The 22,118-nt window shown below is 47.6% G+C and overlaps 1 protein-coding gene across 6 annotated transcripts in view; it reads left to right on the top strand.

Annotated features, from left to right (window-relative positions):
- Positions 1 to 22,118, top strand: part of CNTRL (centriolin) — a 42,405-nt gene that overhangs the window by 9,510 nt on the left and 10,777 nt on the right. For 3 of the 6 annotated variants that reach the window (XM_053281824.1, XM_053281827.1, XM_053281828.1), the window contains 20 exons: positions 1,534 to 1,656; positions 1,804 to 2,026; positions 3,232 to 3,341; positions 3,498 to 3,692; positions 7,972 to 8,125; positions 9,006 to 9,226; positions 10,195 to 10,371; positions 10,816 to 10,950; positions 11,518 to 11,660; positions 12,013 to 12,220; positions 13,650 to 13,829; positions 14,036 to 14,215; positions 15,288 to 15,404; positions 16,344 to 16,488; positions 17,793 to 17,935; positions 18,450 to 18,642; positions 19,219 to 19,520; positions 20,191 to 20,399; positions 21,103 to 21,295; positions 21,598 to 21,728. In XM_053281824.1, coding sequence (XP_053137799.1) covers positions 1,534 to 1,656; positions 1,804 to 2,026; positions 3,232 to 3,341; positions 3,498 to 3,692; positions 7,972 to 8,125; positions 9,006 to 9,226; positions 10,195 to 10,371; positions 10,816 to 10,950; positions 11,518 to 11,660; positions 12,013 to 12,220; positions 13,650 to 13,829; positions 14,036 to 14,215; positions 15,288 to 15,404; positions 16,344 to 16,488; positions 17,793 to 17,935; positions 18,450 to 18,642; positions 19,219 to 19,520; positions 20,191 to 20,399; positions 21,103 to 21,295; positions 21,598 to 21,728 — 3,482 coding nt within the window. Of the gene's footprint in view, positions 1 to 1,533; positions 1,657 to 1,803; positions 2,027 to 3,231; positions 3,342 to 3,497; positions 3,693 to 5,368; positions 5,735 to 5,924; positions 6,068 to 7,971; positions 8,126 to 9,005; positions 9,227 to 10,194; positions 10,372 to 10,815; positions 10,951 to 11,517; positions 11,661 to 12,012; positions 12,221 to 13,649; positions 13,830 to 14,035; positions 14,216 to 15,287; positions 15,405 to 16,343; positions 16,489 to 17,792; positions 17,936 to 18,449; positions 18,643 to 19,218; positions 19,521 to 20,190; positions 20,400 to 21,102; positions 21,296 to 21,597; positions 21,729 to 22,118 lie in introns of those variants that run through there. The other 3 variants (XM_053281826.1, XM_053281830.1, XM_053281829.1) reach the window with 3 other exon arrangements.

Below are 22,118 nucleotides of genomic sequence, written 5' to 3'. Positions count from 1 at the left end.
TGGCACCACGGGCACGCAAAGATGGACGAGGAAAGTGGCACCTTTCTAGCTCCTTGTCAATGCAAAATCTCCAGTACTGGGCAGAACCAGTATTTGTCCAGTGGGACAGCCATCTTTATCCAGTTGAAAAGAATATGAAAATGATGAGGCTACAGGATCAGTGTGAAGATGGCAGCTTAGTTGCTGGGTTCTTTTTGTAGCATCTTGGATCTCTCAGAACCTCACGACCTAAGAGAGGAGAGCTGGTCTTGTGGTAGCAAGCATGACTTGTCCCCATAGCTAAGCAGGGTCTGCCCTGGCTGCATATGAATGGGAGACTACATGTGTGAGCCCTATAAGATATTCCCCTCAAGGGATGGAGCCGCTCTGGGAAGAGCAGAAGGTTCCAAGTTCCCTCCCTGGCAGCATCTCCAGGTAGGGCTGAGAGAGATTCCTGCCTGCAACTTTGGAGAAGCCGCTCCCAGTCTGGGTAGACAATACTGAGCTAGATAGACCAAGGGTCTGACTCAGTATATGGCAGCTTCCTGTGTTCCTAAGTGGTCCCCTAGGGTGCCTATTCTGGGGGTGGGGGGGCCTCCCTTTCCCTCTCCAAGCAACCACTGGCATGTCTGACTTGCTGGGAGTCCCATTTGCTCTCCTCTTCGGAGAGAGAGTCGGGGCAGGGGGAGGAAGAAGGAGTGAGGGCGAGTGAGTAAAGCCAGCCTTGCCTAGCTTTGGTCTCTCTCTCTCTCTCTCTCACTCACTCATAAGAACAGCCCTGCTGGATCAGGCCCAAGGCTTATCTAGTCCAGTTCCCTGCTTCATATGGTGGCCCGCCAAACTCTCTCCCTTCCCAGGGAATGAGCAGCCTGCAAAGCTCAGCTTAAAACCAGGCCGCCACACTTCTTGCCTGGGGTTTGTTAGACAATAATCCTGGCTGTGATCCAACAAACCTTGTCCACAACAGGGTCCCATTGCCGGCTGTCATAGTCAGAGAATCATGAGCACAAATTTGGGGGGCCGACAAATGGAAAAAGCCTTGGGTGCACGCTGGTCCCTGCTTACAGTCCCGCGGCCAGTATCTCGCTCCTTAAAAAAAAAACCAAAAAAACTAGGCATAGAAACGTAGCCGTTAAGGCAGACCTGCTCAACTTAGCCCCCCCCCAGCTGCTTTTGAACTACAACTCCCATAATCCTCAGCCACAGTGGCCAATAGCCAGGGATGATGATGATGATGATTTTTATTATTTATTTGATTTCTATACCACCCTTCCAAAAATGGCTCAGGGCGGTTTACACAGAGAAATGGGAGTTGTTGGCCAACATCTGCAGGAGGGCCAAAGTTGAGCAGCCCTGTTTTAAGGCAAACCGCATTTCTCCCTTAAGTTGGGGACGGGAGGACAGCTGCATCTCTCCTATGTGAAGGCTTTAGGTCCTTGTGTAATCCATGCAGTCTTGTAGTGTCCCATTTGATTGAAATAGCACTTCTGCCTCTCATTTCTTAAAGAGACTGACTTTTGTCTTGTCGTCTTCTTAAACGAATCCTTGGACTAGCTGAAGCAGAAGACGGTGGAGCTAACCAGGGCCTGTCAGAAGCAATACGAGCTGGAACAAGAACTGGCTTTCTACAAGATCGATGCCAAGTTTGAGCCCTTGGGTTATTATTACCCAGTAGAGGTAATGATTGGGAAATGGTTCGACTAATTCAGAGAACTGTGTTGGTTTACCCCCTTTTTTTTTTTTTTTGGAGTTCTCCTTTTTTGAAAATGGCTCTTCAATCGGCGTTCAAGTCTGACCGGACGTGTACTGTGTGTCCTTTTTCAGGATGTTGAACTTAGCGATGTACCAGGCGAGAGCCCTTACATTGGGAAAGCCTGGTATAAGAGGAACATGTATGCCGTGGAAGGCTACATTCCCAGTAAGGCTCAGAAACTGCAAGTGGGCCACTTGGAAGAGGAGGAACCACAACCAATTCAGCAACTGAAACGGAATCTCCATCAGTCACTGGATGTGCAACTAAAGGAAAAAGAGGGAAAGATTAAAGCAGGTACCGCCAATGTTTCCCTCGGACAGCTAGTCCTGTACGATAGCACCTGCCAGATGTGTTTGATTTTTTAAATCTTTAATAATAATAATATTTAATATTTCAGCTTATGGCTGAACAGCAGCATCTGAAGGTACCAGTCCAAGGAGCTGACCAATGTTCCTTCGAAGAGGGATTCCCCGATGTTGACGACTACGCCTCCCACAATCCCCAGCCAAAGGCCGCTGCAGCTGGGGATGCTGGGAGTCGTAGTGAACATCAGTTGGGGATCCCTCTTTGAGGGAACACTGGAGCTGAACACTGGTCAAGTCTCAGCTGGGTAGGACATTTTTCCTGCCGGCTGCATTCAGAAGCTGCAAAACTAGGCTAGGAGGCTGCTTCTAACCTAATATGAATTGTGTGAACAGTCCGACGGTTTACTTAACAGTTAAATGCCACTTACCTTGGAAATACCCCCGTGAAGCCCCAGAGGGTTATTGCCAGTTGGTGTCGGCAGTAAACTAGATGGACCCATGGTCTAACTCTGGTCTCAGGTCCTGTCAAAGGGTGGTATGTTTGCATGAAAGGCACCCGCGGAGTGGGGAGGAGGTCCTTCTTTCTGGTGAGCTGAATATCAGTGGGTTATTGTTGCCATTGTTTCATCCTGCCACCATTTAACCCTTGCTGCTCACATATGATCCCTGCAAAGGTGCTGTTCCAGAACATAGCATCCGGAGTATTCATCCTGATCCTGTAGCCGTGTGTGTGTGTGTGTGTGTGGTCTCCTCACAGTGATAGCATTCATGGTTTACTGTTCATCTGGTGGCTACTCACGGATGGACCTTCTCCATTGCTGCCCTGCGGCTTTGGAAGGCTCTCCCTGTTGAAATAAGAGCCTCCCCATCTCTGACAACATTTTAAAAAGGTAGTCAAGATACATTTGTTCACCCAGGCTTTTAATGAGATAGTGTTTTAATTGTGTGTTTGTTTTAATAGTTGTAACATTGTTTTAATTTTTTAAAATTATTGTAATGTTTTAACCTTTTTATTTGTTGTGATTTGTATTGTTATATTGTAAACTGCCAAGAGACTTGCGTTTTGGGCGGTATACAAGTGTGTTAAATAAAATAGGACACAGATGTTAAATAAAATATGAAACTGTTCTAAGCTCTCGGTAATCCTTACGATAACCGTTATTATTATTAATTTTTTTTCTTCATTTTTCCCAGCTGAAGAACAACTGGCTGAATTGCAAGGTGAAGTGGCCCAGGCCGAGCGACATGTGTTAGAAGTAACAGAAGAGCTTAAACTAGTCCAGGATGCTGCAGCTCAGCAAAAGGTACGCTAGCAACTGCAAATCGAGCTGAACGCTTCAAAGGGCACAAGCACAGCGTTGCATATGGTGGCTCTCTGTGCAGATCTGTGTCTTCTGAAGGTGCCGAGTCTTCTGTATGTCTTGAACTCGAGTCTCTTTTTCCTTCCTGTGCAAATCCAGATGTCCGAAGTGGGAAAAGAGCATCACCGACAGCAGCTGAGCAACAAGATCCTTCTTTTAAGTCGGCTACGAGAGGAAGCTCTGGAACTCGAGAAGCAGATGGAGAGACAAAGTCAAGAAATGGCCAACAAAGAGAAGGAACTAGAAGGCCTGCAGAATCTTATAGACTCTCTGGACCCCAAAGACCCCAAATACGTAAGCTTTTGTTTTAAACGGCCCCTTTCCCCAAGTTTTCATATTGTTTCATAAACATTCTCGCAACAGGCGTAAAAACAGTTGTCTGCTATCCCAACTGCCCTTCAAAATAGCAGTGTCTTCACTTGCCATGTAAAAATCCCCTTCGTGAACGAATTAGGAGGAACCTTCCCCAGGAAGGAAAAAAGCCCCTTCTCCCGTAGCCCTCCACAGTATAACAGATGGCAGAAGAATATGGATCAGAGCTTCCAAAGATGATCCCAGGGCAGACATCTTCAGATCTGCTCACCAGTGGCGCGTGCTCCCAGCCCTCTGGTGAGCAGAGCAGATCTCCTCCCCAAAGGTCACCTTTCCACTGCCATTTTTGGAAAGGTAAGAAAGAGCGGGAATCCTGTCTGAGCAGCACGAGAGCTATTCTGTTGTTTCCTACCCTCTCCATCTTTCAATGCAAGTGACGAAAGACCTGCTTCTGGCAGCTGTGTGCCAGAAAAGGATCGGAGGGAGGAGTGGGGATTGGTGGCGACCACCAATAACAGCCGGTTCGTGAGCGAGGCCTCCATTTGTGGATCCCCAAAGGCAGATCTTAAAGACTCCTGGCTGGAAACTCTTTGTTTAGGGCTCAAAAGCAGCGCTTTGGGGTCTGGAATCCAGCTAAGAATTGGTGGATGCAAAACGGCTGTGTTAGACTCTCTATGCAGCACGTCCTCCAGCCCGCTGTTTCAGAGAGCAGGTGGGGTTGTTTAGAAGCAGATCATTTTTCTGCTCTTTCTGGGGGGCACGGAGTGGAGGGAATCAAGCAGAAGGCAGAATGCTACGGAGACTCTTGCCAGTAAAGAGGCAGGGCCAGGTATTCCCTGCCAAGAAACCCTGTCGTGGAAAACACACCTGTGGAGCCAAATGATTGGCATTCCTTATAAAGTAATGTTGGCAGGCCTGTTTTTTTGGTTTGGGTTTTTTTCCCCTAATCTCATGCAGCTGTCCTTCAACTTTTTTTTCCTCTTTTAATGTATGGACAATTGTTGCTCTACTGGTTGCTCGGAATTGGGGATACAAAATGGGCCGAGGTCTATTGGTGTAAGCTTCTCGGTTTCACAGAACTCTTCATCAGGCCAAAACTCCCATTGTACTGAATAAAGCCCCCTTTTTTTTTCTCCTGCACAACTCAGGCTGCAGCCCTGTTTATATTTTGCGTAGAAGTAAATCCCATCAAAGCCAGGCTTCCTTCCAAGCAGGCATGTACAAGATTGGGGTGGAAGACCTTTATGTGCAGTTCCAGCAACTGGTGTGTGTGTGTGTGTATATATAAATATATACGGTTTCATTTTAAAATCAAAACGTTTCTTCAAGCATGTTTATGTCAGCAATAGTGGAACAATAACATCAACCTTGTCTATACGTTGTAGCAAGCAAAAAGCGAGTTTTGCCTGTACATCGTGCTTTCCAGTTTTGTGGGTGTGCACGAAGCACTCTCATCCCAGATCTGCCTTTGTTTCGGAGGCCCAGAGGCAACTTTTACAAAGAACTGCCAAGTCAGCAGTCCAGAAACTCCCCCTTCCAATAGCAGAACAGTCTGTAGGTTGCGGGAGGTTCCTAAACGAAAGAGGAAGCCGCTTCCTCCAGAGACTGGCCAAGCCCAGCCTCTCGGAGAGAGAGAGAGCGAGAGAGCACGTCTGCCTGTTAGGAACCCTGGAGTGGATTTTGGCTCCTCCACAGCTTCCTGTGTTGTGATTTGAAGCAAACAGGACGGAGTTCAGCTAGCGGAGACCGGTAGTGCTCAGGGCACATGTTGCCGCTGGGCGGACGTCACAAAGAAGCCCTCGCAGCCCTTGGGACTGTGCTTGTTTCAAACCGCAGCCGAAGCAAAGTGCAACTGTCGGACAGAGAAACTGATGCAGGAGAGGAGAGCAAGCAGAAGAGGAGGCGGCATCTCTGTTCCGGTGAAGCAACTTTCCTTCGAACTGCTTTGCTTTTGCAATGAATTCTGCATTGCAAGTCGAGCTGTCAGCTCGTGATTTGAAAGGAGGACCTGACAAAGGAGGGCTGTAAGTTTTTCTCTCCCTCCCTCCCTCTCTCTCTCAAAGGGACTCTCTCTTGTGACCTCAACAGCTGCAGCGCGCTTTTGGAACGCCACCCTTCACGTTGCCTGCTCTTTGCAAACAAGACACGCTTGGTTTGCGCGGCTGCGAATGTTTCGTCGTTGTGCCCGACTCTCCTGCTTTTAAAAATGGGTTGTGTCTTTCTGTCGTCTCGCTGAGCTGAAGCTCTTGCTCAGATGGTTTGCAAGGGCAAAACCACGCTCGGGGTTTTGCACAGAGCCACGTTTAACATCTTCCCCGCTTGAAGTCAGCAATGTGTTACGGATCTGAAAAAAGCAGGCATGAGTGGAATTTTGTACTTGTTCTTTCAAAATCACAGAGCAGGGGTTGGAGTGTTTTATCGTATGACTAGCTTTTTGTCTGGGTTTAAGCTAACAAGGGCCCTGTAGTATCAGTAAATAAAACCAGTTGCAGCCAAATGTTTGGTGCCTAAACTCCTGACTAGATGAAGTCGGCCGTGCAGGATTTGTCCCCTTGTTCCCATGCAGGGCGGGCCTTTTCAGTTAGAATTGAGCACGGATAACAAAACATGCCATTGTGACAGTTTTTCATTCAGCTGTGCTGCCAGATTAAAGCCTTACTTATTAGATGTCACACCCAGCTATGTTTAGTTGATACTGGGTATTGGGGCTTGAATTGACATGCTCTTAGGGTAAAAATTAAAAAAGAAAAGAATTGGGTGTAGATTTAGTGGGGAGGAACGAAAAAAATATTGTGTCAAACTGACATTATTAGACCATTGGGCTTCTTAGGTTATATTCTAGTGTGGAAAAGCTAGTTTAAGTCTCCAGTCTCACTTTTTTATTTGGATACAAGCAAAGTAGAAAAGGTTACAGAATTACATTGTTTTTTACAAGATATGTTTTAAAACGTGTCCATAAATCAGAGAGAAACGGAGAGTTCTTGCTTATATGGATTAAGAAGCCAATGAAATAAAGGAGAGCGGGTCTTGTGGTGGTGAGCACGAATTGTCCCCTTTGCTAAGCAGGGTCTGCCGTGGTTTGCATTTGGAAGGGTGACGGCATGTGTATGATATTCCCCTTAGGCAGTGGGGCCGTAGCTCAGTGTGGCTGAGGCTTTGCATGCAGGAGGTCCCAGGTTCAATCCCTGGCAGCATTTTTAGGTAGAGACTCTGGGAGAGATTCCTGCCTGCAATCTTGGAAAGTCGCTGCCCGTCTGGGTAGACAGTCCTGAGCTGGATGGACCAAGGGTTTGACTCGGGAGAAGGCAGCTTCCTCTGTTCCGAAGTCAACTTTCTTTCATAGTCATTGGAGGTGGACATCACTATGTGATTAGTCTAGTCTGGCCTCAGAGACTTGTCAAACGTTGGACCCCTTTCTAGCTTTCTGCAAAAATATCCCTTAATATTTCCGTAAAGTGCCGGTTTCATAGATTGGTTAAATTGGTTGAAACCTGAGGATCATCTCTCTCAATCTGCCTTGACGGAGGTGACATTGTCCATTTACTCCACAGTCCATTGGAATAGCTTACCTCCTCTAGATGGTGGAGTCCCTGTGGCTGCATGTGCGTGCATGTGTTCTTAAACTAGGACAGGGCTGTTCATCTTCACCCCTCATGCAGATGTGGGCCTACAACTTCCATAATCTCTGGCTGTTGGCCAGTGTGGCTGGGGATTATGGGAGCTGTAGTCCAAAAACAGCTTGGGGGAGGGGAACGCTAGGTTGAGCAGGCCTGAACTAGGAAGCTGCCATATACCAAGTCAGACCCTTGGTCCATCTTGCTCAGAATTGTCTACTCTGACTGGCAGTAGCTCTCTAAGATTACAGGAAGCCCTACCTGGAAATGCTGCCAGGAAGGAAACTTGGAGCCTTCTGCATGCAAGTGTGCAGATGTTCTTCCCCGAGTGGCCCCATCCCCTAAGGCAGAGTTTCTTAACCTTGGGCCCCCAGATGCTGTTGGACTACAACTCCTATCATCCTCGGCCACAAAGGCCATGTCTGGGGATGATGGGAGTTGTAGTCCAACAACATCTGAGGGCCCAAGGTTAAGAAACCCTGCCCTAAAGGGAATATCTTACAGTGCTCTCCCATGTAGTCTCCCATCCAAATGCAAACCAGGGCAGACCCTGCTTAGCAAGGGGAGCCATTCACACATGCTCCCACCAGCCCAGCTCTCCTCCTCCGAGCTTGCTAAAACCATGCCCGCATACCTGCCATTCACAGGCTCACATGAAGGCTCAGAAGGCCAGCAGAGAGCAGCAACTTGGCATGATGAATGAGCATTACAAGCACCTCGAAGGTCGCCTGGATGAGATGCTGTCTCGGATTGCAAAGGAAACGGAGGAGATCCGGGACCTGGAGCAACAGCTCACCGATGGTAAAGTGGCGCTTTAGAAGGAGGGTTTGTGGCCAGCTCAGAGACCGAGGAAGGCGCCATATCTCTTGGAACCCACTTCCGGAATAGTTCTTATCTTGTTGGTTTTTCCACAGAGCAATAGTAGCGAGAGAGGAATGCTCCATCTGTGAGAGGCAAGGTAGAGCACGACTGAGAGAGCAGGAAATCAGCAAGTGTGTCTGATTGGGAATGAATCGTAAAAATTATAATAGATAAAAATTATAATAGATTTATCTCATTTATGTTGTTTGTTTCTCCCTCCAGGGAGCTCAGAGTGGCATGCATGGTGACAACCCATTTTATCGTCAAACCAACCCTGTGAGGTAGGCTAGGCTGAGAGGTGGTGACTGGTCTAAGGTCTCCCTATGAGTCTTTTGGCTGAGTTGGGATTTCAACCCTGACCTCCCCAGTCCAAAACTCGTAACTATATGGTGCAGTGATTAGCATGTTGAGTAAGGCCTGGGAAGACCCGAGTTCAAATTTCCGTTCAGCCACAACATTCCTTAGGTGACTCTGGGCAAACACTTAACCCTCAGCCGAATGTACACAGGGTTGTTGTGAGGGTTGCCATGTACACCATGCTGGGCTCCTTAGAAGAAGAGTGGGATGTCAAAATAAATACAATATTGCCTCTGTTCTTTATTGGGCCATCTTCCTTTGTGGATATTTCAAGTTGCTTCCCAAATTTGTGCATCATTTAGAATGCAAAGGCAGCTCAGATTCTTAACCACTACAAATGCAGATATCCTTGAATGACGTCAGATACTGGACTCTGAAATGATTTCTCCCAGGGAAATGTATTTTAATCTCACGCTTTGTGTGGCAAATGTCGTCGGTGAACTGTCTTTCCTTCTGACCACAGGCCAGATAGCTGCCAACGATGCCCTGAAGAAAGACTTGGAAGGGATTATCAGAGGGTTGCAAGACTATCTAGAGAGCGTGAAGAGTCAGGCCAGACAGACCAGCGAGGAATGCAAAGAGCTGCGGAAGGAGAAAGAGGCTCTGTTGAGCAGGCTGGAGGAGATGGAGGAGGAGAGGAAACAGCTGGAAATAGTTGCCATGGATGCCGAAAACCTGAGAAAAGTAAGAGGCCGGCACATCTGGAGTCCCCAATGGCCTGTTCTTGAAATATAGTCATCCTGAATACTGTGGAAGCCAGGCTTCCTTCCAGCTTTCGTCTCCAAATGATGGATAGGATCATCACATTGAAGGATCAGCTTGGGCTGTATGCTGCAAATGAGTGGTATTAAACCATAGCCGGGCCAGCTTGTCCGTGGGTGGCATTATGTATTTGGCAGCAGACGTGAGGTTCCAACTCTGCCATTAAATATGTAGGGGGGGCAGGGCAGGGGGGCTGTTTGCAGGAGGACCTGAACACCACAAAAGATCAGGGGAAAAGCTAATATAATGCTAGGCTACTAAAAACTGTGCTTATAGATAAGATGGGTATTTTAATAAGAATTAAAAGTTTTGCATAGAACAACTGAAAAACACAGTTAAGATCATCATTGTTATTAGAAAATAAAATATAAAACATCCAGTAAAAGAGCAAATGAGCGAACGTCCTCTTAAAAGCTCATTGATTCCCTACTGTATCACCCAACAGAAGTCTTCTCATTTGCAAGCACACTTTCACTACATATACTTTGGGACGTTTTTAATATTTTTATACTCTTTCATTGGCATATGTATGAGGATTGTTTTAATATATACAATGATCTTCATTGTGTTCTGTGTAGAACTTCTAATTCTTTCTTATTAAATTAAAATATGTACAGTGTTTATTGTATTTACTGATTTGGCTCGGGGTGGTTTACACAGAGAAATAACAAATAAATAAGATGGATCCCTGTCCCCAAAGGGCTCTCAGTCTAAAAAGAAACATAAGATAAGACACCGGCAACAGTCACTGGAGGGATGCCCTGCTGGGGGTGGATCAGGCCAATTCATGCTGGCTACCACAAGGCCCGTTCTCCAACCATGTGAACAGGGGGTGGTTGGTTCCCAAGAAGCCGGAACCCCCAGATTGCCAAACGCGTGTCTGGCTTTAGGAAATGGCCGACCTTGAACAGGTGCTCCAAGAGCAACGGGCACTCAATGAGTCCCTGCAGGAGGCCCAAGGAGAGCTGAGCGCTTACGAGGCGGAGCTGGAGGCGGAGCTGAAGTCCCGAGACGCTGAAGCCAAGCAGCACAAGGAAGAGCTGGAGAAGCTAAAGCAACTTAGCCAGGTCTGTGGACAACTGGGGAGAGCGGGGAGCGGGGCTTCCTCCTTGATCCCTTTGAGACTCTTGTTTTCCTACAGCGGAGTAGGAAATCCTTGGGTTGGTTGGCCCTCCCAGTTGTTGTAGTTGGCAGCTGGTTGGGGTGGCAGCTGATGGGCAATTTTGGGCTAGGGGGAGCCCATTGTCAGAGTGAAGGTCTGGAGAGAGAATTGGGAGCCTTTCAAATGGCAAATTCCTGCACCGATGCAGGTAGGAGCAAAAGTCAAGGTCGGTGGGGCAAAAGGACTGGCCCTAGAGGAACAGGATTGGGCCGATCTTTGAAGGAAGAATTGTGCTTGCCGAAATCTATCCTCTACCCAAGAGTTCCCTAACGTTGGGGGGGGGGGAGCCATCCTTTCCCCTTGTAGATAAACGAGCAAAACTGGTCATATGTTTTGGTTCTGCTGGTAGCTGCAACACGCGACTTTCCAAGCGGAACTCGGCAAAGAAAGACAAGCCCTAAAACACGCTCTGAGCAAAGCGCAGTCCTTGGAAGAGGAGGGGCACAAGAACCACCAGCTGCTTTCCCAGCTCAAACAGCTGCAGGTGAGGTCTCTTCTGTTCCTTTTCTTTCGTGCCTGTATTGGTATGTACGGCACACTCCTCTCGCCATCTTCCAAACAGCCCCGCACCGTTTCCTTCAGTGAGGGTCAATCGGGCTCTGTGTTCCCTCTGAGCGGGATCCCCGGATCTTGTCGACTACAACTCCCAGCATCCCCAGCTGCAGCGGCCTTTGGCTGGGATTATGGGAGTTGTAGTCGACAACATCTGGGAATCGCTCTTAGAGGGAATATTGATTGGGCTGTGTATTATTTTCAGTTCATACAACTCTGTTAGAAATGAATTAGGGCTGGATCTTTAAAGTCAGCTAAAATTAGCGAGGGAAGCTACCATTTTATTTTTATTTTATTTTATCGTGTGGGGAGGGGGTTAACAGTCCCTTCTGTTAAAACCAGACTCGTCCCTCTTTCAAGCAATCCCACTGATGAGGATGCAATAAAAAGAGTGCGATGTTGGCATCAATCTTATTCACATTGATACAGATTGCAAGAAAAGGGTCAGATTCCACACTGAAAGCTCTCCGTAGTGATGCCTCTCCTCTGTCGGTTACAGAAAGACAACCACCATTTGAAAGAGCAACTTAAAGAGGCTCAGGACCAGCTGAACCATGCGGCCGACGGCTTAATTCATCCTGAAGAAGTCTTGGCCCGTGTGAGTGAACTGAAGCGAAAACTGCAGACTGGGGCAGAAATCAAGTGAGTCCAGTCGGATAGAAAGGGCTTGGCTGATAAAGTGGCCTCACGAGAAAGCAGCCACGTGGTACATTTTTCTAAAGGGTTGTTTTAGGATTCCTGGGATAACGGGATAGTGTTGGGGCGGAGAGGGTCATCCGTGCGGCAGAAGCTCTCTGCTTCAAATTGGGACTTGATCTGCAATGTGGTCATGATAATATTGGTCAAGAGTTATCAAGATTTTTTTTTTTTGGAGAAGATAATGAAGCAGCAAAGAAATGCCGAAGGTTGGTTGGTTGTGGCGATGTATATGGAAATGTGGGGAAAGTGCAGGCCTGCCCAGCCCCTTGATTTCTTCTACCGCTCGCAATTTCAGGTGCCGTAACTCGGAGGACGTTTTAGGGCGAGGCCTTGTGGAGCTGCAGAAGCAGTTTGGGGAAATCCTCGCTCGTTCGCAGCGAGCGAGCGAGGCAGCCCAGGCCAGAGAGAGAGCCCTTCAGAAGGAGGTGACATCTCAGCAAGCCAGGCTGGAAGAGGCCCAAGAGAAATACCGACTGGCCTGTGACAAAGCTGCAGAAGCCCAAGTAAGAGAAGTGTAGAGTGGCGAATGGTCGTTTTTCATTTCTGGTGTCGCCTCAGCGTGCATTTGCACGGAGTCGAAAGGTTCTGCTAAGGAAGCCTGATAGGACCATGCATTGCAGCCCGGTCAGAGGAAAACAGGTTGCTCGGCTGGAACTCTGGATCCCAATCCCCACTTCTTGAAAAGGCTCCAGCAATCATAGATACACACACCGGAGGATCGTAAGAAGACCATCAGCCAGTCCGCGCAATTGCAAATTGGTGTCCTAGCTAGCTTGAGGAGGTGACTGCTCTCCTGAGCGGGGGGAAGAAGGGAGAGCAATCGTGTGAGGGAAGAGTTGGGCAGGACAGCTTTTATTCCTGCCTTGTTAAAATGGAACATAGGAAGCGGCCTTCTACTGAGTCAGGCCCTTGCTCCATCTAGCTCAGAATTGTCTGCACAGACCGGCAGCGGCTTCTCCAAGGTTACAGGCAGGAGTTCTCTCTCAGCCCTGTCTCTTCCCAGAGCGGCTCCATCCGCTCAGGGGAAGATCTTCCAGTGCTCACACATGTAGCCTCCCATTCAGATGCAACCAGGGCAGACCCTGCTTAGCAAAGGGGGCATTCATGCTTGCCCCCACAAGACCAGCTCTCCTCTCATTGTACTCATGATGGGAACAGGTTCCAAGTAGGGCAGCTCTGTCCTGCCCGTCTCACTGATGATCACATTCCCTTCCTCCTTTCTAGGTTTTAACTTGCATGTGAGCAAATTCAGGGACACACGCAGCTCCCAGAGCTGTGCAGGACACTCGTCCTGCTCCACGAACGCTTGTGTGAATTGAACCACAAGTCTCTCTTCAGTGCCCAGAGAGTTCTGAGGGTGAGCTGTTAACTTGCATGAAAAACTAGATTATGTCTTGTGTTTTGGCATAATCTCGTATTTATGAATCCTCTGTTATGAGCCACCCAGAGAACAATTTGTTATGGGGTGGCTGAAAAATAAAGTTGTTCATTATTATGATGTTAGAATTAACAGGCAAATGGGAATGGATTGAGGGAAGAGTGTGTTTTTGCCAGGATACAAGCAGGAGATAACTTTGAGGCTGTATAATGGGAAGAAGAAACCTTATTTTGCAGTCACGGATTTCTTCCCAGATAGAAAGTAGCATAGTGATCAATCTCGAGTCAACTCTACACGAGGTGTGGTGCCTCTCTTCACATCACTCCTCAATGAGGAGACACCCCCCCCCATGAAGTCTTTGGTTTAACTCGGGAATGGGCAGAATGTTAATTGGGATCAACAGAGAGATCCCTGGTGATTTGCTGTAGATCGGTGAGGGTTTCTGACTCCCAGTCATATACGTATATGCTATATCACTGATATATAGACACCTGCAAGATACTTCATGAAAGCACGCATGACCTTTCCTTTTGTCTCTTGCATTCCGACTCCAGATTAAATCTGAAAAGAAACAGAATGAAGCCAGAGTTCGGCAGCTAGAGGACGAAATCCAGCATCTAAATGAAAAGCTGAAAAGCATGGAGGAAATCCAGGATCTTGCTGATCAACAGCTTCAAGAAGCAGACGAGGAGAAAGAGAGGATTTTTGCTCAGCTGGAAGATCTGGAGAATAGGGTAGGGTGAGACCGTATACTTTTAAAATAGAATAAGACGTGCTTTTTCTGCACAACCCTTACAGAAGCACCTGGCTGTTCTGTTTATGATTAATGTGAAGGCATCCTCTGTGTGAGAGTGTGAGCAGAAGACTCCTGGTCCTTTAATCTTGTATGTTGCCTTTTGCTTGGTCAAGTCTGTTGAATTACACTGTGTCTATATTTCAGAAAAAGGCGGAAGATGCCAGGGCTCAAATGCAAATTCTTGGCATCAATAAAGAACTGAAGGAATTAAAGAGAGCCATCTCTGCCTCCGATAAACAGGCCACAGCAGAGCTCTGTGCAGCGAAAGAGCAACTCAAGTCACTTCACGGGACTGTGCGCAAAATTAACCAGGAACGTGCTGAAGTATGTCATTGCTGGATCGTAAATCTCAGTATTTTCTGGAAATTGTTTCTCTTGGTGCCCTGAGGTCAAGGCAGTGTCCTGATGTCTTGGCTGATATGACCTTTTAAAATTTCAATCCTGGACTGCAGCATGGAAGCGTGTCTGTGTCTGTGTGTTCACCGCATTTTTATACCACCCTATATAAAATTTCAAGGTGATTTACAATTTAAATAAGCAGCAACTGAAATAAATAAATAAAATATATATATTATTTATTTATTTATTTATTTATTTCAGTTGCCGCTTATTTAAATTGTAAATCACCTTGAAATTTTATATAGGGTGGTATAAAAATGCAGTGAACACACAGACATAGACACGCTTCCATGCTGCAGTCCAGAATTGAAATGTTAAGTAAAATTTAAGTAAAACTTTAAAACATCATGAACGAAAAGCGTTAGTAGATTTGTGCTGATAGCAGCTGTGTGATACTTTAATAGGATGGGTGCTTTATCTAAATAGATACTGATAGCCTAGATAAAATGGAGCAGAGATGTGATTATGGGAGAGGGATTCTACCATTCCTCTGGACCGCTTTCTCAACCAATTGTTCACATGGATGTTCTGAGGTTACTGCAGCTCAAAGCTGTAGCAGCCTCCTCCTGGAGATGCTGGCTGCTTGCTCAAGGAAACCAGCATCCCGCTATGAGATCCAGCACAATAGTACACAGGGGTTCTCCAACTTGAATCCCCAGATGTCATCGTACTTCATCTCCCATCACCCCTAGCCAAAGGCCATTGTGACGGGATGATGGGAGTTGAAGTCCAGCAACTTCTGGGGACCCAAATTGGAGAGCCCCTGCCCTATTAGATTAACAATCCTGGTACTCAGGATCCTTCTACTAGCGATGATGATGACGACTCGGGCCCAAGCTGCACTAGTTGAAAAGGAAGAGAGCCAATTATTTTTCTCTTTTGAAATAAAGCAAGAGGCATAAATATAAACCCTGTAAGCTTTCTGAGTGTAATCGACACGAAGGATCTGTAAAAGAAGTTCAAATCTCTCTCTCTCTCTCTCTCTCTGAAACTGTAGGAACTTAAGGAAGCAGAGGAGTGCTCTGTGCAGGCCACTCAGGCTTCTAAAGAGCTTGCCAAAGCAGAGGAAGAAATAGAGTTGCTGAAGACACTTTTGAAAGAAAAGGAGGAGCAGGTATGTGGTTAATCTTTATTTAATTTTTATTAGATTTCTATACCGCCCTTCCAAAAATGGCTCAGGGAGGTTAACATTAGAACAAGACAATTACAATCCATTAACACTTAAAAACAGAGACTAGAAAACCATTAACAGTTAAAACATTCAAAACAATTTAAAAACCCTGGGAAAGCCAGGTCACAGCAAGTTAAAAACATTTACAACAAATTAAAAACCCTGGAAGGCCAGGCCAAACAGATAGGTTTTGAGGGCTCTCCTGAAGGCCAATAATGTATTTATTATTTATTTCTTTGATTTCTATACCGCCCTTCCAAAAATGGCTCAGGGTCAGATGAATTCAGATTCATCAGATGAATCTCATCAGATGAATTCAGATTTTGGGTTTCTGCAGGGAGTGTATTCCACAGCCCAGGAGCAGCTACAGAGAAGGCCCGCCTCTGCGTTGGGCGTACTGGTGGTAACTGACGTACCGGTGGTAACTGGAGACGGGCTTCCTCTGATGACCTTAATGTGCAGTGGGGATCTTGCAGGATCTTACAGAATTTTACAGAATGTTGCGAGGAACAGAGGGCAAGAGTGAATCGCGGATATGCAACATGAGCTGCAAAGTTCAGCATCACACACCCCACTGAGCCCTTAAAATATAGGGGCTGTTCTTGTTTCCAGGAAGAGGAATGGGCTCAGGGATACCCCAGGTAGGGATAAATGTGGCATTTGAGTAGGCGGGTCCTGGCACCATGACCCCAAGATGCATTCCTTTTAAAACCAGATTCAGAAAGCAAGGTTTAACCCAGCCTGTAGATTCTCTGCCTAAAGTTTTTTGACACTGTGTGAAAGTTCTTGAGCTGTTCTTCTGTAATGGGGTGACGGGTATCTGATGCTTAACCGTAATATGTGCTAGGCCGAAAAGGTTTTGACTAGGCTGCTCTTGAATAGTTTCAGTATGAAATGGAAGCAATCAGCAATGAGGCTGCCGCATCAGGTGTCCGGAAAGAGGAAATTGAGAAGTTGAACCAGCTTCTGAAACGGCAGAGAGAAGAAATTGACCGATTACAGAATGCCTTAGACCGGGCCAGGGCAGGTAACGTTTTCTTCCAGTTTGGTCAAAAACAGTCTTGCAGCACAAAACAAATGAAACAAACTCGGATGTATCTCGACGGCTTTGACCGTCACCCTATGCATACAGATGACTACACTGAATTAGCCACCTCATTCTAGATTTTCAGTGCCGCCCACTTGTGTCTAAATGGAGCATCTAAAGCGGAATCTGGTCTATTTTTTACTAGCGTCTGAGGTTTCTCAAAGGTCTGTATCGCCATAAACTATTGACACATATTTAAGCCACTTTGTGGGCTCTTAAGGCGCCAAGGGCTTCTATAAACTACCCCAGCTACTCTCTTTCACACTAAAATGTCTAAGTGTTGAACTGCCACAACATCTGGGTGGCAAAACAGGCCCGCTCTTGAAATCCATTCGGGGCTGAAACCTGTTGGTTTCTCAGCGTTCTTAAGCTGTGACAGCAAAGCGGCACCCTTGGATGCAAAATCAATAAGCACTCTGTATACAATCTCCACTACAGTCGTTAGACTACATTAACACACTTAATTACCTGTACATTTAATGGAGTCTTCCTGCTTGATTGCTGAGGTGGGACGCTATTAATCAGTATTGATTTGGAGTCCAAGTGGGTAGAAACTGAATGCTTGGTTTAAAATAGTTTTGGCCCTACATACCCTATGGACTTCCTCGAACCTAGGGGGTTGTCAAAGGGTCCCCCCAAGTTTGGCCACTGTGGCTGGAGAAGATGGGAGCCCTGCTCTAAGAACTACAGTTGTGAAGATGTGCTTGAAAACATGTCAGCAATTCCTGGAGAACTTAAAAAGGGATGGTTGCTGAAGCTTTCTAGGAGTCCCTAGAAAGGACTCCTCCTTAGGACTCACAGGCAGAGGAAATAATGCAGAATAAAAATGTACAAAACTCCACCTGCAAATATATTCAATTTATACAGGCTGCAGGCGGCCAGATGTTATGAAAGAGTAAGCCTGCTTTCTGATTCCAGCATGCTGAGGACTTCACAGGGATAGGGAGCCATTTTGTGTATTTATTTATATCTATGTAAACTGCTTTGGGAACTTTTGTTGAAATATGCATCGCCTTCGTAAAATAGGTAAAAATTCAACAACCCCCACCCCACCCAAAAAAACACCTGACATCAGCGCCAGGAAAATATACTTGGTTTGCATTGTTCATACAGACAGATAGATTAGATAATGTTAGAGCGCGGCGGGAACTGCAGAACAGGCCTCTCTTCCTTCCGCTCGTGGTTCGTTGCCTCCACCCCATCCTCTCTGCTCAGGTGGGTTAAGCCTCTCAACCCTCTTTCAGGTGACAGAGAAGAGATTGGCAGGATTTTGGAGGAAATCGCAGCGCTCAAGCACGCCATTTTCCACCAGGAGGAGACCATCGCCGGTTTAATGGAGCCGCTCAGACGGAGGGGACATGTGTGCTGTGGGCCGTTGCTGTCACAGGTATGGAAACTAGACTGCCTTTTGGGTGGGAAGGAACAGCATGAAGGAATCTTTCCTAACCTGCCCTAGAAGTGTTTGGATTTTTAGGAGAATAGATCCAGGGACAACTACTAATTTCTCACGGAGACATCTGTAGTGGGAGTGACCGTTGCTCCCCTCCCGTCTATAAGGAACTGCAGGAATCCCTGTTAAGGCAAAGGGGATCACAGTCTATAGTAGAGGTCCTGCTTGACTCGGGTGATAGGAAGCTGCCTTATCCTGAGTCAGACCATCGGGCCATCTAGCATAGTATTGCCTGTTCTGACTGGCAGCAGCTCTCCACGGTTCCGGGCAGGAGTCTTTCCCAGGCCTTCCTGGAGATGCTGCCAGGAATTGAACCGGGGACCTTCTGCCTGCCAAGCAGGGATCTACCACTGAGCTACACTCCCATCCCCAGTCATGAGAGATTTGTCTTAATGTGCTCTTTGGTTGTGGGTTGCTGTTTGTTTGCTTTTTTGCTTTATCTTATTTAAAGACCTCGACCCCTGCATCTCAGAGTACCAAAGATTCTGGCGTTGGCCTGCAGTATCCCACGCCCACTCCGGTCAGAAGAGGACCCGGGGAGGGCAAGCAGAGCAAGAAGGAAGGCTCCGTCTCGCCCGCTGCAAGAGGCTGCTGGGGGCATACGCCATTTCGGAGCAGTTTGCCGGAGTCTCCCTCCCACAGAGGTGGGTCCGTTTGATCCCGAGTCAAGCCTCAACAGGTCATTCTTGTCCCTTTTTTAGGGGCATCACTTTCGGGACTTTCCACGCAGCTGTCAAAAGCACAGGAGACCTGTTGTGGCCAGCGACTGGCAACCATGCATATCCAGAGGCGTGCTCCTTGCTACCTCTCGCCCTGCATGCATGCTTGAAGGCAATTCCATTGATATCAATTGAACTGATGTGTTAGGAGGTGCAGAATTTCAGCCGTCAACTATCCTCCTCCTTGGGTAGTTGGTGCTGGCAGTTCCACAGTTCTTGTGCATATCCTGTCTGGCCTAATCTTTTGACAACATGGCGTGGGGACGATACCCACGCTTACATGCTCTTCCTTCTTCTAGAGAGGAGTTTATTTCTAATATTCACAGCCCACATGTGTGGCTTGATAAAGGGTTCTTGTTTTGCTCTTTTGGAAACCGCTTTGGGAGGTTCACCGGAAAAGCAGTATATAAATGCAAATAAATAAATATGCTTTGGTGTCCGTTCCCATTTGACACGCAACCTTAACAGTGTCCTTAATATTGTGATGTCCCCACCATGCAGGGAAGCAAGAAGACGGTGAAGCGAATGTTCCCGGCCCCTCGTCCTTTGTGCCACCTCCGGGTTCAGTCATTTATACGCTGCTGCCAGACGGTGCCCCGGTACCTCAGGGAACAATGGTGTATGGCCCGCCGCCACTTCCTGTAGCAGCCAATGGAGGGCAGCTGGCCCCGACTACCGTTGTATTCGGCCCGCCCCCTGCTGGAGCACAGCTCCTCTACAGCCCTCTTCCGGCTAACTGTTCTTCGGTGCCTCTCATTCCTGCCGGCGTCCTGCACTGCAACATCCCCGAGCATCACCGCTTGGTAAGGTCCTGAACTCCTTAGACACCACGTTTCGGAACGAAAATATGTATGCCCCCCTGGTGTAGGCTAGTGGCCAAAAGAGCAAAGTCTCCCACACAGTTGGTCATGTGCTGTTCTTTCCTCTGCCTTTGTGGTGGCGTACCCAGAAACGTTGCAGGTTGAGTCCTGGGAACCCAGAAAGCTGCCTTCTGCTGAGTCCAACCCTTGGTCCATCTAGCTCAGCATTGTCTACCCAGACTGGCAGCAGCTTCTCTGAGGTTACAGGCAGTCTCTTTCAGCCCTATCTGGAGATGCTGCCCGGGAGGGAACTTGGAACTTTCTGCATGCAGATACTTTTCCACTGAGCGATGGCCCTATCCCCTAAAAGGAAGACCTTGCAGTGCTCACACATGTAGTTTCCCAATCAACTGCAAACCAGGGTGAATCCTGTTTAGCAAAGGGGACAATTCATGCTAGCTACCACAAGACCAGCTCTCCCCTCCCAGCAACACAATTCCGACTCCCCAGTGTGACTCTGCCACTCACCCCCACACGTTTGCAGATGTGTGTCTTCTCTTAAACGGTGATTCTGTTTGCTGCAAGAGATGCGGGGATCGTGCCTGAAATGCGTCCGTCATTTTCCTCTGGTGAGAAATGCTCTCATTGCACTGTCCCTGTTAATCTGTTGCAGGAGAATGAAATCTCACGGTTGGAAGACATTATAGACCAGTTGAAGTCTCGGAGGTGTGCAGGCGGGTGTCTGAGAGCCTCTCCTCATGAACGGACTCCAGAGATGGAAGCATTGCAGCAGGACATGCAGGACCTCTGGAACGAGAGAGAAGAGCTGAAACGGCAGGTAGCAGAGCTGCGTAAGAAAGCCCAGAAACGAAATCACTGCCGGTGAGGATTCTGGATCAAATCTTCTTCTTCACCAATTCCCCTTCTACGTTCCCTCCTCCACCGCAAACTCCACAAAAGCACTCCATAGATACTGTCCTAGAGCTTTCTCAGTCATCTCAGTCATCTCTCTCACTCTCTGTGTGTGCTCTTGGAAGTTCCCCAGGAGCCTGACTGCGCCTGTGCTTTTAGCAGGAAGAATCTCCTGGCCTGCTCCACTTTGGCCCTCCTGCAGATGTTGGCCTACAATCCCCATAATCCCTTGCTCTTGACTGCTGTGGCTGGGGATTCTGGGAGTCCTAAAACAGCTGGGGGGCCCAAGTTGAGCAGCCTTCATCGAAAACATGCTTTGGGGGCATCCTTCTCTGTGTACCCACCCCCGACAGTATTGAGGTCTCTCATGCAGTCTTCAGTGGGCTCAACCATAGCTCAAGCCCATGCTTGTACAAAGAGAAAAATAGCTTTTTCTTCCTAACTGAGCCATCTTGCCCTTTTTAAAAAAAAATTTCAGCAGGTCTTCAACTCTCTTCCTAGAGTGAGAACCTTTCCCTGGGGGGCTGAAATCTCTCTGCCTCCTATAAGGCTCTCTAGCACTGTAGGGAGGGAAACTCTCTCCCAGGGCGATTGCCAGAAAAGCCGCCCCAGTTAATTTTCTGGGCACCTGGCCACATTCGCCCTTGACTTCTTAACCCCCTGTGTTCCTTAGAGATGTCCTCGATGGGCACCCGAGCAGCCTCATTTCGGAGCTGGCCCTGGAGAAGTCGCTCCAGCGTCACGAAGACATCGTGGACGAAATCGAGTGCATCGAAAAGACGCTGCTAAAGCGACGGGCAGAACTCCAGGAGGCGGACAGGCTTCTTGCCGAAGCGGAAAACGAATGCGAGAACACGCGGGGGAAAGTACGTGCCGTGTGTTCTGTTTTGTTGTTTTTCAAGAAGATAGGGAGAACCTCAGAGTCGCCAAGACGAGCTGTTACAATCTTTGCACTGTAATGCCTGGGTTATGGCGAGGTTTGCCAAATCCACTGTGGAGTGGAGCTTTTCATCTCAAAGAGAGCTCTGGGAAGTTTCTTGACGTTTCACTCCGCTTGAAGAATGCTTCCAACAGCCAAATTAATGATAGAGAGCTTTCTGTTTTGAAGGGCAGTGTATGGGATAGGTATTCAGATCTTTCAGAAAGGGTTTCATTTTCCTTTCTCTAGACCAAAGACACGATCCAGAAGTACAACAGTGCTAAGCAACACTTGTCTCGGACTGAGAAGGAAGCCAAGGAGCTGGAGCGAAGGGCTCAGGACATGGCTGTGAGGCTGGTAAAAGCTGATCAGCAGCTAAGGTAGGCCGGAGTGGAGAAGAATCTTCATTATTTGGTCATCTGTTGGAGGGGTGGCCACAGTTTGGCTCAACAGATCAGGTATAACTGAAGGGATCAGAAATCGACACTCCTGGATTAGCCAGACCTCCTTGCTGATGACGGCAGTCACGTGGTGGCCGATGCATGGGAGACAGCTGAGGGAAGTAAAAATAACCTATGCATCTTGGCTCTGGGTCACCTGCAACTAGGTCTGTCCTAAGAGGTCAATGGAACCTCCACATTCAGGACCAGTCTACCTTGATATTAGTTGCTGGGGAAGAAACCGAAAGGGTTCACAGATTTCCGTGGTCCAGGTGCCTTCACACATTTACCAGGAGCACCTGTCTGCCCATTTGTAGAACCAGGATGCTG

This window comes from Hemicordylus capensis, chromosome 17 (genome assembly GCF_027244095.1).
Source record: "Hemicordylus capensis ecotype Gifberg chromosome 17, rHemCap1.1.pri, whole genome shotgun sequence".
In the NCBI taxonomy this organism is placed as follows: domain Eukaryota; kingdom Metazoa; phylum Chordata; class Lepidosauria; order Squamata; family Cordylidae; genus Hemicordylus; species Hemicordylus capensis.
The sequence above is the reverse complement of the archived record's forward strand: the minus strand, read 5'-3'. Positions and strand labels throughout refer to the sequence as shown.